This window comes from Gymnoscopelus braueri (genome assembly GCF_963280865.1).
Source record: "Gymnoscopelus braueri genome assembly, chromosome: 16".
Taxonomy (NCBI): Eukaryota; Metazoa; Chordata; class Actinopteri; order Myctophiformes; family Myctophidae; genus Gymnoscopelus; species Gymnoscopelus braueri.
This window is the reverse complement of record NC_137616.1, coordinates 43,986,793-44,003,252: the sequence shown is the minus strand read 5'-3', so window position 1 is coordinate 44,003,252 and position 16,460 is coordinate 43,986,793. Positions and strand designations below refer to the sequence as shown.

The 16,460-nt window shown below is 41.2% G+C and overlaps 1 protein-coding gene across 3 annotated transcripts in view; it reads right to left on the bottom strand.

Annotated features, from left to right (window-relative positions):
- tpd52l1 (tpd52 like 1) overlaps nucleotides 1–16,460 on the bottom strand; it is a 33,691-nt gene extending 17,231 nt beyond the window's left edge. For all 3 annotated transcript variants that reach the window (XM_080454203.1, XM_080454204.1, XM_080454205.1), the window contains exon 1: nucleotides 16,328–16,460. In XM_080454203.1, coding sequence (XP_080310329.1) covers nucleotides 16,328–16,349 — 22 coding nt within the window. In that variant the 5' untranslated portion in view covers nucleotides 16,350–16,460. The remainder of the gene's footprint in view (nucleotides 1–16,327) is intronic.

Genomic DNA, 16,460 nt, shown 5'->3' with positions numbered 1-16,460 from the left:
TAAAAAAAAAAAATCTGCGTTAAAAGGAGCATCTTAGAAAAATACAAATTCACAAAAAAAAAACTTTGAATGTTTTTGAACAATTCAACAAAGTGTTTGAAGTGCCTGTTTCACCCACTTCCGGGGGGCGGAGCCAAAATCCAAGCCCGAAGTATTTGTTCGTAGACCCCCACTTAGGGGGGGTAAAAAAAGTTTGGGAGCGATTCGGGCACTTTTCATTTAACATGGGGTTTCAATGGGGAGTTTTTATGAGCCTTCTCCGGGGCGTGGCTTCCGGGGGAAGGGGCGGGCTTAAACGCAACCTTGACAGGTGTGTTCAGTTTTCAAAGACCTTTCATTTGATGTATGGTACGTCTAAATTGGACATTTACTTATCTCAGAGGAGCTGCACACAGGCAGTGCACACAGGCAGTGCACACAGAGACACAACCCGAGCACGGTTTCATAGTAAGCTCCACTTGCGCGGAGGCGCCTCCTTCCGCTGCGTTCGCAACAAGTAAGACGCGCAAACTATTTGAAAAAAAAGTGAAAAAAGAAAAAGAAAAAAAACAGTGTGTTTATTTACACATTTTCTGTAACATCATTCTCTCTCTAATGTTAGTTTATCCCAGCGTGTCCCACAAGTTCTTGGGTTATTGTTTGGGGGGAGATTGAGTCAAATCATGTTTAGTCAACACAGCAGCAGAAAAAACCTGCATTTACACAACACATGAAACACAATTAGCCACTTAAACCCTACGGCCCACTGTATATTCTTAGTTGACAGGATTTCCAGGGGCTCTTACGCTAGGCGACATCTGAGGTGACATGATCGCTTGATAAGAAAGGCGACTCCCCTTCTACGTTAGCCTGATTATCAGACTGAAGCTGCGTGGAGCTTCAGTCTATGATCTGGAACCAGGCTACTTCTACGTACCTGTCATGGGGCGTCCTTCCTCTTCAAAACGGCAGCGTGAGAGAGTTAAAGTAAAGACCATAGTGATGTTAGTCTAGAGTGCGCGATCACGCGCACACACACACACACACACACACACACACACACACACACACACACACACACACACACACACACACACACACACACACACACACACACACACACACACACACACACACACACACACACACACACACACACTCTAACTTCGAGTGCACTGCATGGAGTCAGAGACACAAGACAAGAGCGATATCGGACGGACAGCAGTGAAAATCTGGGATATGGTCTCTCTGTCAGGGTGGAAACCTCATATGTCCAAAACTGTTACTTTTCAGTATGCAAATTCAAAAGCATCAAAGGCAGCAGATCTGCAAGCTCAAAACACGGCACGAAGCAACGCGTTTTGAGCTTGTAGATCTGCTACCTTTGATGCTTATAAGTAGGGCGTTGATTTACGAAAAAAACACACAAAGTTAGAATCATGGAGATAGGAGGTTTCTGCTCGACAGCAACGATACACTGTAACAATTCTGAATGAATACATATATTACAGAACAGAAGATATTTCAGAACTATATAATATACAGTAGAGGTGACTCCAGTGCACACACACACACACACACACACACACACACACACACACACACACACACACAGATACAGTCTCTACACAGCAGTGGTTTCAAACGCATCATCCCACCACAACAGGGCACACAGCACTCTATAGCAGGATAGATCATTCACATAAGACTACAGTATGTATGCCACACAGGAAGGAACAAACCGATCTGGTTTCTCCGTCCAACACTAGGTCTGATTTTCTTACTGCTGGACCAAAATAATAATAGGACCCAAGTACAGGTATAGTCTTCTTCATCTCGTTGAACCACTTTAACCACAGCAACTTAAAACTGTCTGGCCCAACACGTGAAAATGGCCCCAGAAGTGTTTTAAAGTGAAATTCCCCTCTAAAGGGATAGTTCGCCTCAAAAATTACTTTTCATCGATTAGTCCCCCCATGGAGACTTGAATTCATGGATATTTTGTAGTTTTTGTCACATTCCTAAGACAATAATTTGATGACCGTCAGCGGTTCCGGTAGGAGACACAAAGAGTCTCCTTTGTGTCTCCTACCGGAACCGCTGCCCAGTGCCTACCGGTCCACTGGTCATCAAATTATTGGTTTAGGAATGCGACAAAAATAAAAAAATATCCATGAATTCAAGTCTCCATGGAGTGACTAATCCCAGTTTAGTCTTCAGTTTCTTAGTTGTTGTTTTCTTTTATTGGTGTGATTTATTGGTTATTCTGTAGCACTTTATTTATTTTTTTATTACAAATGTAAAGTGCATTATAAATATTATCCATTTATTATTATTATTATCATTATTACTAATCGATATAAAATAAGTAATTTGTTGGGTGAACTATCCCTTTAAGCCCTATATATGCTATATAAATAGCTAAAGAAGCCAATCTACAAGCTCATGAAGCATTGTGAACTTACAGATCTGCTATTTTTTTTATTTTTATAAAAATGATATAATGACTGAGGTTGAAGCAGCCACGCGGAAAATCAGACCTGTGCTGGACTTGGTTCAAATCCAGATCATCTTATTTATTCCTCTGTACATCCAGCAGGGTTGAAAGGAAGCTAGCTAATAGCTCGCTATAATCACCCAGAACACAGCCACTAGAATACATGCGAGACAGAGAGAGTTGCAGCATGCCAAACTACTCACACCACAAAACAACCAGCCTTAACTGAACCAGACTCTATGCTGCTTAGGCTCGGAGCCTGGTTGACTGGGTCTGCCTCACATAGTTCTATCACAGGATGATTCAATGAGTTATTCTAGAGACAAAAGCACCGTATATGTTCTTTGTTGAAAGCCCCCTTGAGAACCGTCGTTCAAACTCATGTAGCGACCGCACGATCTAGTGGACGATTTGTCCTGCCACCACCTGACCGGAATCCCCCAGGGATCTGTATCTATATAATTTTACACCAAATCTCTTTGCAGAAAACAGCCGATGAGCGTGTTAGATTGACTATTTTCGGCGGATGTTTGTCTATTTTCGCTTAATGTTCTCCTACTACGACATGCCCAGAATAGGGATGCTAGGATTCAAGTATCCAAAGCCTACTGCACCCTATTGACAGTATAGCAACTGGAGAAGGGATTTATTTCTCAAGATATGAGTGACATTTTGAGACAACATTGAGAGGCGACTGTAATAAAAGCTTGAACAGCAACTTTTTGAAGTTCATACTGTATCATCTTTATGTTACAAGGCTCCGACAGTACCTCAGCCTGTAGGAGTCGGTAGTGCGGCCCTCCCTGCCCGGCTTCCCTCCTCCCCCGAACACAGCCAATTGTGTTGACCGCGGTGGATTCAAACCCTATAGCACTGGCGGGCAGGTATTTTACCCCTTCGCCACCCGCGCACTGTTCATACATTTTTACATCATTTTCTTCCTTTACAATTTAACAGGAAAAAACTCCCGCACACTGTCTTCAAATGCAAAATGTCATCAGTTTTTCGATCAGTTTTTCTATCAATTACACATGCCATGAAGTCTTCAATTCATGGATTATCTTTTGTCAGATTCCTAAACCAATAATTTGATGACCGGGTGGCTGCTGAGTCTCCTACCGGACTCTTTGAGTCTCCTTCCGGATAGACTCCGCCCGCCGGTCATCGCTGGTCATCAAATCATTGGCTCAGGAATGCGACAAAAACAAAAGTATTAGTATTAGAGTATTAGATTGAAAATAAATAAATAATCAAATAAATAAATTGATAGAAAATAAGTCTTTTGTTGGGTGAACTACTCCTAAGTATGTTTTGCATTTGAAGACAGTATTGCCTACGGGAGTTTTTTTTCCACTTATGTTTTGGGCCCCAGTTGGTCTTTTCCTACACACCTGTTCTTGTAGGTGTGCAAAAGCCTTGCTTTTCACTTTCTCTACAATTAAAAAAGGCAAACTAGTTGCTGCTGGCGAAAAATAACGCACTCATGAAGGTATGTGAGCTGTAAAAGTGAAAATCTTCATCTAAAGTGAGAAATAAACTCTAGTCTAGTCTATGGGCTCTATCTAGTCTACTGTCCCTTGTCACCTGTAGGTTCCAGCTGCATGTCCCACTCCCATGCGTTGGCCATTGCCACGGTGCTGTCAGAGACATAGTGGGACGTCCCACCCAGGTACGTCTCCTCCTCAGCAGGGGGACAACCCTCACTCCCATGCACAGCCGTTGGCAACATCTTACCCTGCTCTCCATTGGCCGTTTCCTCCGCCAGGCCGTCCCCATTTAGGGACAAGTGTCCCCCATGCCAGCCCTCTGTACCCAAATCATCACAAGGGAAAGACGCATCCTCATCAAAACCTGCGCAAAACGACAGCCAAATGCACGTCAATACTCGGGGACACCGCAAGGAATGCTCGACTGTTCCTATTGTACATGTGATATACTGTATAATGCCAACACTTGAAACTGCACTTTCACACATTAAAGGGATAGTTCACCCCAAAAAAATAAATTTTTATCTATCGATTACTCATCCCATGGAGACTTGAATTCATGGGGTGAGTAATCGATCGGGGAAAAAAATCATTTTGGGGGTGAACTATTCCTTTAAGAGAAGAATTTGATATTATCCAACAGAAATTAGAATAACCGTTGGGGCAAAACATATGATTTTGAGATTCTTCCTATGTACAGTACTTGTAAATGCATACATTTGTGCTGTGATTTTTTTTTAATTTTATCCAAGGGAAATTATCATAACCGTTTGGGCGAAACATATGATTTTCATGTATAAATTCAGCTAAGTGTGAGATATTTCCTACATACAGTACTTGCATTGTAGCATTATTATTAGGCTATTTGACCTCTCAAGTGCCCCTCATGTACAGTATGTGAAATATTCAAAGGCTGAGCTCTGTCTCTGTTCCATCCATGTACTGAAGGGCTGCATGAAGCAGCTCCTTGCCTGCATGGCCGGGGTCAATTCACTTTGACCTGACCTATATACTGTATCGCACGGTGGTGTGTCTCGCGGCGGATGCTGATCTACAAGCTCACACTTACTCTGATCTACAAGCTCACAATTACTCGTGTTGCGAATAGGGGTGCAACAGTTACTTTAACTAATAATTATAATTGGTTATATATAAAACATGATCAATTTTGATAAAATAATCAATTTTGTATTTTTTAAATACTGTAAAATACAGAATATATTAATTCATCAATACCAAAACATTGGTTGAGCATAACAGTTGTACAGCTATTTTAAATAAATAGCTTCCAAAAAAGGGTTCCTATGCAAATTCACCTGATCATTAGCGTCTTAACAGCATTTTAAGATGTTGCACTTTGGACTGAATTCCTTGAAAGCGATTTGAGCACACACACACACACACACACACACACACACAGCCTTGCTCTGCAGAGCGAGAGAGAAACAGAGAGAGAGCGAGAGCGAGAGCGAGAGAGAGAGAGAGAGAGAGAGAGAGAGAGAGAGAGAGAGAGAGAGCGCAGTGGATTAGCCTAGCTCTCTCAGTCCCCCATGAGGGGCTTGTCTTAATGCACTCAAACGGTAAGCCTCAGCCATGCTGGCCTCTGTCTGCAGGGAGGTATGCATTTCAAACGGAGGGAGGGGTCTACATGCTGCCATGAGAGATAAGAACAAAGTTCTTATAAGAATTTTTATTTTATTTTATAGGAATAGTAGAGGCCCTAGGAGGGGTCCACGCGTACCCTCTTATTTTTTTTTCTAGTTTAGATTTTTGGCATCCATAGGACCTCTAATATAGGGATTTTGATGATCCCAAGAAAAAAAGTGGTCCAAAGTGTGTTTTTTTCAATGTTTTATTACCCCTATGAGACCTGCAGGATTGCTGGCTGAAATGCCAGCGAGACTGTCTTTCGGAGACTGTGGCACGCTCAAATTTAGACGTAGCCCAAAGATAGCGATACCATTTGATTCTAGACAACCTCAGGTTTCTAATGGGACCAACCTTGTCATGCTACCTTGTCGGGAAGGGGGCTAAATACCTAAGGATTCAAAGTTAGACAACATTTTGTCGAGGGAAAAACGGCCATCACTGTTTTCCAAATGGTCCCCTGAGCTGTCACCTTGATATAGGTGAATTGAAATGGGTTACATGTATACCTACAAGCCTCCCCTGTACATAAATGCCACATGTATGCCAATCTCATGCAGTTTTGGGCAAGAATCATGCAGTTTATTGCATGCAGTACAAATATGTAATTTCCACCTAATGTAAAAAGGAGACCACTTTACTGTATCTATAGCTGTATGAGACCACTGTACTGTATCTATAGCTGTATGAGACCACTGTACTGTATCTATAGCTGTATGAGACCACTGTACTGTATCTATAGCTGTATGAGACCACTGTACTGCATCTATAGCTGTATGAGACCACTGTACTGTATCTATAGCTGTATGAGACCACTGTACTGTATCTATAGCTGTATGAGACCACTGTACTGCATCTATAGCTGTATGAGACCACTGTACTGTATCTATAGCTGCATGAGACCACTGTACTGTATCTAGACCACTGTACTGCATCTCTTTCTATATGAGACCACTGCATCTATAGCTGCATGAGATCATGTACTGCATCTTGACCACTGTACTGCATCTATAGATCACTGTACTGAATCTATAAACCACTGTACTGCATCTATATACCACTGTACTGTATATATAGACCACTGCACTGTATCTATAGCTGTATGAGACCACTGTACTACATCTATAGACTACCTACTGTATCTATAGAATGCTGTTCTGTATCTATAGACCACTCTAGTGCATCTGTAGACCCCTGTCGTGGTATGTAGACCATTGTGGTGCATTTGTAGCCCACTCTATTGCACCTGTAGACCACTCTAGTGCATCTGTAGACCACTCTAGTGCACCTGTAGACCACTCTATTGCACCTGTAGACCACTCTAGTGCACCTGTAGACCACTCTAGTGCATCTGTAGCCCACTCTAGTGCACATGTAGACCACTCTAGTGCATCTGTAGCCCATTCTAGTGCATCTGTAGACCACTGGCGTGATCTGTAGACCACTGTAGTGCATCTGTAGACCACTCTAGTGCACATGTAGATCACTCTAGTGCATCTGTAGCCCACTCTAGTGCATCTGTAGCCCACTCTAGTGCACCTGTAGACCCCTCTAGTGCTTCTATAGACACATCTGTAGACCACTGTAGTGCATCTGTGGACCCCCCCCCATTGAGTTGTGTTGAGTTGAGATGCAGTATAGTGGTCTATAGATACAGTACAGTGGTCAATGTATGTGGTCTATAGATGGAGTACAGTAATGTATATATGCAGTACAGCGGTTTAGATTCAGTATAGTGGGATATAGATGCAGACAGTGGTCTCATGCAGCTATAGATACAGTACAGTGGTCTCATGCAGCTATAGATACAGTACAGTGGTCTCATACAGCTATAGATACAGTACAGTGGTCTCATGCAGCTATAGATACAGTACAGTGGTCTCATGCATGCAGCTATAGATACAGTAAAGTGGTCTCATACAGCTATAGATGCAGTACAGTGGTCTCATACAGCTATAGATACAGTACAGTGGTCTCATACAGCTATAGATACAGTAGAGTGGTCTCATGCAGCTATAGATACAGTACAGTGGTCTCATACAGCTATAGATACAGTAGAGTGGTCTCATACAGCTATAGATACAGTACAGTGGTCTCATGCAGCTATAGATACAGTACAGTGGTCTCATGCAGCTATAGATACAGTAAAGTGGTCTCCCTTTTACAATAGGTGGAAATTACATATTTGTACTGCATGCAATAAACTGCATGATTCTTGCCCAAAACTGCATGAGATTGGCATAAATGTGGCATTTATGTACAGGGGAGGCTTGTAGGTATACATGTAACCCATTTCAATTCACTTATATCAAGGTGACAGCTCAGGGGACCATTTGGAAAACAGTGATGGCCGTTTTTCCCTCGACAAAATGTTGTCTAACTTTGAATCCTTAGGTATTTAGCCCCCTTCCCGACAAGGTAGCATGACAAGGTTGGTCCCATTGGAAACCTGAGGTTGTCTAGAATCAAATGGTATCGCTATATTTGGGCTACGTCTAAATTTGAGCGTGCCACAGTCTCCGAAAGACAGTCTCGCTGGCGTTTCAGCCAGCAATCCTGCAGGTCTCATAGGGGTAATAAAACATTGAAAAAAACACACTTTGGACCACTTTTTTTCTTGGGATCATCAAAATCCCTATATTAGAGGTCCTATGGATGCCAAAAATCTAAACTAGAAAAAAAAATAAGAGGGTACGCGTGGACCCCTCCTAGGGCCTCTACTAGAAACCTTTCTCTGGTTCTGACAGTCAAAACATCTAGGTGTGCTGGGGGCAGTGGTGGAAAAAGTACTCAAATGTTTTACTTAAGTAAAAGTATCAATACTGCAATGTAGAAGTACTCCGTTACAAGTAAATGTCCGGAATTAAAAATGTACTTGTACTCAAAGTAAAAAAGTATTGGTATCAAAATGTACTTAAAGTACCAAAAGTAAAAGTACTAAAATGTTTGAAAATAGCAGATCCACAAGCTCACAACGCGTCGCGATGCGACGCGTTGTGAGCTTGTAGATCTGCTATTTTCAAATAGCCTAGGTATAAAATAGGCCTAAAGTGGTTAATGTATGTTTTATAATGTAATAATTTATATCTGCAAAGTAGGCCTAACTAGTAACTAAAGTTTTCAAATAATTGTAGTGGAGTAAAAGTAAAATATTTGCCTCTGAGATGTAGTGGATTAAAAGTAAAAGTGCTGAAAATTGGAAATACTCCTGTAAAAGTGTACTTAAGTACAGTACTTGAGTAAATGTACTTAGTTACTTTCCACCACTGGCTGGGGGGACACACCGGATGTTCTGAGACCGCCCATAAGAACTTCTTAATGACATTATTCTGTTGTTATAAGCTGCCCCATAATAACATTGTTCTGATGTCATATGGTAGCATGTATAGTGCCATGCTGACCTCTGTCTACAGGGAGGTGCTGTAGACATCTTACCCAGCAGATCTGGCCCTCGTATGGCGGTGTTAACCCACTCCTCACTGGGACCCCACTCCACCACACCATCCCCCAGAACACTAGAGTACAACTCTGATGATCGACACAACATGGCAACCCGCGAGGCAGCGTGAATGAGAAGACACAGGAGAAAACTGGTTATGCACGCGCATGTGTACGCACGCACGCATCCACACACACGCACACAAACGTGCACGCACGTACACGCGCACACACACACACACACGCGCACACACACCCCCCTCCACACACACATTTGAAGTATTTATTTATGTCCACATAAACAGAAGTACAAGTATGCCTCGTACAAAGGACATAAACACTGCCAGTGCAGTCAGATAATGGGAAAACAGCCAGTTACAAAGTGCATGTAAGGCAGAACAGTGTTACATACAATAATGTTGGCACACTTGTCAAACACAGCAGACAACAATCATGGGTATAGGAAACAACGCCTCCTCCAAACTGAGCGGCTTCCTATAATAGCTGATATTGAGCAGTACCTTGCTAATTGATTGTGCACGTGTCCTAGGCTACCAAAGATAAAAAACAATAGTTTACATCTGTAGCCTAGCTGAGAGATGGTCTGCTCTAGCTGATGATATTTTAGCACTTTGGTTAGGAAGGCTTCCTCTAAGCTGTAATCAAAAGTACAGCCGACCTCGTGAATGAACACCTACCACACACGCACACGCACACACACACACACACACACACACACACACACACACACACACACACACACACACACACACACACACACACACACAACAATAGGCTCTATGCACAGCAGCGATATTGGAAAGAAATTGGGCCTTGCTTCCTTCACAGGTGTTACCAATGATACTAATGAAGGCTCTGTTCCATTCTGGTCAAACAGAGTCAGGGTGCTGATATTGTGTCACGTTGGCTCACTGGAAACACTCTGCTACACCAGTGGGTCTCATTGTGGTCCAGGGACCCTCATGGTTCCTTGAGGGGGTTCCAAATGGCCCCTTGCGGGTGTGTAACTCTGAGAGTGTACAATTGGAACCAAATGGACCCGTAAGGGTCCATTTGGTTCCATTTGTACACTTTCAGAGTTATGGGGGTCCTTGAAATTAAAAAGTTTGAGAACCACAATGCTACACTAAATGGAACAGAGCCTTCATTAGTATCATTGATAAAAGCCTATGAAGGAAGTAAGGCAGAGGCCCAATTTCTTTCCAGTATGGTTGCTGTGCATAGAGCCTATTACCAACATAACCAATAAGACCCTCCGAGTATGATGTCATGTGAATATGGTTAAATTCCAGCCATCTGTCCTAATCAACTTGTGCGCATGTGATCGAGGCTCAACTCCCCACTTGGGCCTGTCACAATATTATATAATCAGATGATCACAAATGAGGTCATATTTAGCATAATCATAATTATTGTTTCCATTCATTTGTATGCATCTGTTGAAAAATGCTCATTCATTTTCTAAAATAGTGGAAATAGCATATCTACAAGATCACAAAGTGTTGTTTTAAATAAAAGACTGTGGCTTTGTTTTGGCCATAGAACATTATTTATTTAGATTTTTGGTACCGGTCATTGTCAGTCATTTCTTTGTATAATGCAGTTATTTGTCTGCCCTGTACAACTTGTGTTTACGAAGCCTAAAAGCCAAACAGAAATGTAATTTTTATGTTCTGACAATGCTCAATGCCAAAAACACAATTAAATCATTATTTACAATTGTAATCGCAGTTAATCGTCAAGTAAAATGTCATGATCGTGGACAGCCCTAATCCCTTCCATACTAACTCCCACAATGAGCCATGGAAACAGCCATTTCACTACATCCACATTATGTCAGGGACTTATTCACAGTAGCTTAGTCACAGTTTAGTCTCCTCACAAAAGGTTAAATAATGTAAAAGAGCATCAGAGTAGTTTTTATGAACCCATTAAGACCGGGAACGGAACCGGTGTCATTTTAAGATTTCTTTGGCTATTCAAAAATAGCCAAAGAAATCTTAGCTATTCAAAGTATGAGCTTGTAGATCTGCTATTTTTGTTAAAATTCATTGAATATATATATATTTTTAAAGCGAACATTTTTAACTAAACTCTTTGGTCCCTGGAACAAAATATTTAGAGATGGGGGTCTGTGGCCAAATCCTGTCCTTGACATGAAAACAGTTTGAGAGCCACTGATTATAGCAACATCCAAATCCCCAGAAGCAAAGATTTGAGTTACAAATGTTCGCTTTAAAAATATATATATTAAAAGATTTGCACAAATGGTCTCGATTTTCCAAAAAATAGCAGATCTACAATGAGCTTGTATATCTGCTATTTTTGAATAGCCAAAGAAATCTATAAAATGACACAGATGCATTCCCAGTCTTAATGGGTTAAATAAAGAAAGATTTTTGCATAGATAATGACATGCCCATAATATGGGACATCATTGTTAATGTGATTAATGGCCATGAGGCCAGACAGGAAATAAACTATTCTATCATTCACATTATCAACCATGAGTCATGACACAAGTGGAAATCATTTCATGTATAGGCCTATATTTCATGTTCAGAGAATGAACGTCACATTGTCACTTCTGCCTCTCATTTTTCTCTCCGTTCGCTGTGTCTGTCTGTCTGTCTATCTGTCTGTCTGTCTGCCTGTCTGTCTGTCTGTCTGTCTGTCCGTCTGTCCGTCTTCTACCTTCCATTCTTCTGTTCATCTGTCTGTCTGTAAGTCACTCTGTCAGTCTGTCTTCCATTCCTCTATCCATCTCTCCATGTGTGTGTGTCTGTCTGTGTGTCTGTGGTGGAATACTTCAGGTCACAAGACAGACATTAGTGCACATGGGCTCAGTGGTCATGTGTTCAGGTTAAATCAGAGGCCTGGCGCTGGTCATATGGCTGCAAATCAATTGTTACTGAACCTCAGTCCAACTCTGTTACTGTACCACTCTACTCTACTATAACACTACAGGTATACTGAACCTGAGTCCAACTCTGTTACTGTACCTCTCTACTCTACTATAACACTACAGGTATACTGAACCTGAGTCTAACTCTGTTACTGTACCGCTCTACTCTACTATAACACTACAGGTATACTGAACCTGAGTCCAACTCTGTTACTGTACCTCTCTACTCTACTATAACACTACAGGTATACTGAACCTGAGTCTAACTCTGTTACTGTACCTCTCTACTCTACTATAACACTACAGGTATACTGAACCTGAGTCTAACTCTGTTACTGTACCTCTCTACTCTACTATAACACTACAGGTATACTGAACCTGAGTCTAACTCTGTTACTGTACCTCTCTACTCTACTATAACACTACAGGTATACTGAACCTGAGTCTAACTCTGTTACTGTACCTCTCTACTCTACTATAACACTACAGGTATACTGAACCTGAGTCTAACTCTGTTACTGTACCTCTCTACTCTACTATAACACTACAGGTATACTGAACCTCAGTCCAACTCTGTTACTGTACCTCTCTACTCTACCATAACACTACAGGTATACTGAACCATGAGTCCAACTCTGTTACTGTACCTCTCTACTCTACCATAACACTACAGGTATACTGAACCATGAGTCCAACTCTGTTACTGTACCGCTCTACTCTACTATAACACTATACTGAACCATGAGTTACCTTTGTGGTTAAAAGTTACACATCTTAATCATTGCAATAGTGTTTGTTCAGTAACAGGGGTCTCCCCGTCTGTCCAGCTCTTTAATAAACAGAAAATACATTTTCAGTTGGGTTACACATTTCATCCAATCAGGAGAGAGAACCCCACAAAGATAATGTATGACCTTGTGTTCCAGTTCCAATTTGTTCAGCTCCTTTTTTTTGTGTTTGTTCAATCACTTCCTATTTCACTCGCTTATATCCTGTATCCTGGGAGTTGTCTCTCCCGATTGGATCAACATGTATTTTCTGCATGTTGATCTGTTTACATGTATTTTCTGTTTACCAAAGAGCTGGAGAGACAGGGAGACTCCTGTTACTGAACAAACACTCTGTGGCAATGAGTACTATCTGAACATAGAGCTATTTAACACTTATTTTAACAAAACATATTGCAGCACATTTTAAAGCTGTATTTAGACAGGAATGTCTTTTTTTCTGGCAGTCCCAGGCTCTTCATTTAGAAACTCTGCATTAAATGATTGCACAGCCAATGTATACACAGACATTGTAGCCTACAACTAAATACACAGATACAAAGATATGCAAATAGACCTTGCATACATGCACAGTAAAATGTCATTATAAACCTCAATCCTGACATGCTGAGAATGTGAACAGGTGTCTACGCAGGTTGAAAACCCACCTCTTCAGGAAACACTACCCTTCCTCTTAGCCTTGCCTACTTGTTGTTAACTAGTTGTACAAGCTCTTGTTTTATTGGATCTTGTTTATTTGATACACTTATTTGTTTTAGCTCTTGCTCTTTTGATTTTCCTATTTGTCTCATCTGTTTAAGAAAGTAGGTAGCTGATATATTGCACTTTTATCTCAGCGGTATACTCTTAGTTGCTTGTTTTGGAAGAGAATGCACTTAAAGATGGGGTGCCATGATATTTTTCAACCCTAAAACCTGATCATAAGGTATTATTATGTAAGGATTTTTTTCAAAAAAAAAGAAGTGTACAGTAAGTGTTAAAATGTTGTTTTTATGTGGACACGCCTCCTGTTCATTAAGTATACCTGGTTCTCACCTTAGCACCTCCTCCAGCACCTTAGCACCACCCACCTGTCCTAGTCCCTCCTCCTCCTCATGCCCACACCTGTTGTGTTATGATAATGAGGGGGAGGGTATGGCTTTGTGATGTCACTAAAGCGCTGTTTCTCTATTGGCACGTTTGACCCTCAAGGTTTCAGCCTCCAGGAAGAAACTCCAAATAGTCAGAGAAGACATAAAACACCATAAAAACACCACCAGGGGGCTTAATGAAGTTCTATCAACCTCATGAAAAACAGAAAAAGTGCAAAAACATGGCACCAGCTCTTTAAGACTTCTGGTGATTAGTAGTTTTCTTGCCTACCTATGTTGAATGCTGTAAGTGGATAAAAGCGTCTGCTAAATGACTGTATGTAATGTACGGTAATGTGTCAGGTCGCACTGTTGCCCCCTACACAATGCACAGGTACTCTATGCTTCATTTATGCCTCCTGCAGTTACATTCTTAAGCAATTCACAAACTATATTCCAAGACAATCCAGCAAGTACAAAGCTGCCCGGACATTTTAGGCCCGTGTCTGTGCAGATAGTGTATGTGGACTGGACCAGTGGTGGAGGAAGTACTCAAGATATTTTACTTAAGTAAAAGTAGCATTACCACAATATAAAAATACTCTGTTAAGTAAAAGGCCTGTGTTCAAAATGTTACTTGAGTAAAATTACAAAACGTCGCAACGTTCGGGACGGCAACTCGTTCGCTTTAGCTCACTCGGTGGTCCCTCACGTGGCTCCAGTTCGCTTGAGAACAGTTCGCAGTGCGAGCCTCCAAATTGGTTTAGTGAATGGAGGAGATGCGAGGCGGCTATGCACAGATTTTCGGGTTTTCCAGGTGTCTATGCACGGAATGACATCTGTGCAATGTATACGAAGTTGTGTGAGATCGGGTTGCAGAGAGAGACTCAAAGAGTCTCCTACTGACCAATGACCTGGTCATTTTTTGGGTGAACTACTCCTTTAAGTTTGTCTTTTATACTCTCTCTAGCTTTAGTGTAAGAAGCTAAGAACCCAGAGGTCTCCTCTTGTCAAGTCAGGATCAAGCAGAAGGCCATTTTGGGATGGTGACCCATAGCTTAAGATACGCTGATAAGAATAAATCACACCATTTTGGTCAAGACCACAATAATAATATATCTATTTTTTTAAGAATATATTACGCTATACAGCGGTTCTCAGAATGATCTCTACACTTCTTTCACTGTTACTAAGGATTAGGGTTAGTAAGTAATGGTTGCTTTTTAACAGTCTCACACTATGACCCGCAGGCTCATTAAAAACGGTTTATCTTCTAAGGCTCCTTCATTAACCCTGTTGAAGCAACACAGATCTGAATGAATGCTGAATCTAAAACCCAAATTACACACTATACTACTGTACATTACACCCTGTTTCCTGAAATTATTGTTTGGGACAAAACATTATAATAAGAACCACAGAACTGGTTCTAGTTCATCCTGCCACTAGAACACTACACTCTTCTTATAGTGATAGACAGACAGACAGACAGAGACACTGACAGTATACAGACAGACAGACAGACAGACAGACACTAAATAGATAGAGTCATGATTGGACAAACAGCAGTTCTTTGACAAACACATCCTGAGGCCAGGCAGAGGCAACGTTATCCATCCAGCCTGCTGCCTTTTAACTTGATCTGAAATGTCCATGTTGTCTTCTTGAATAATCAATACGCAATGTTAACACAACACAGCAGGCTGCCATGGTCTATGGTTGCAGACTTCCCCCTCTCTCTCTCTCTCTCCATTCATACAGGAGTATGTTTACTAAACCTTATATTTAGCTCTGTGGTTCTGTGGGGGGGGGGTCTAAATGGACCCCTCACAGTGGTGGAAAGTAACCAAGTACATTTACTTAAGTAGGCCTACTGTACAATTTTAAGGTATTTGTACTTTACTTGAGTATTTCCAATCTCTGATACTTTTACCTCTACTCCACTACATCTCAAAGGCACACATGTTGCACCTTTACTCCACTGCAAATATTTGAAAACGTTAATTACTAGTTACTTTGTAGATTTGGTTTATTATCATAAAAAAATACACTTTATACCCTATTTTATTCATCAGCTATTTGAAAATAGCAGATCTACAAGCGAGCTTGTGGATCTGCTATTTTCTACCAGTTTAGTACTTTTACTTTTGGTACTTTAAGTATATTTTGATGCCAATATACTTTGTACTTTTACTCAAGTAACATTTTGAACACAAGCCCTTTACTTGTAACAGAGTATTTTTATATTGTGGTATTGCTACTTTTACTTAACTAAAAAAAATGTATTTCTTCCACCACTGAGTATAATAATAACAGATCTAAAAGCTCTCTTATTATAATAAAGGACATCCCATTATCTGCTACTGCGGCGTGCGCATTCTGCGTTCCAACTTCACTTCATTACGATCTGACACAATAATAAAGAGACAATAACCTCAAACCCCCAAATAATACACAAAACAGAAAAAGTAAACACATTGTATTGCAGTGGTTACCTTGTTGTTGCCTGGTTTCCATGGTAACCGTCAGGTAAATAGATTGATCGGTGGGTATAGCTACCGCACGCGCAGCCTTGATCCTGTGTGTTTACCGTCTGGATGTCACGCGCCGGTCAGACACCACCGACCG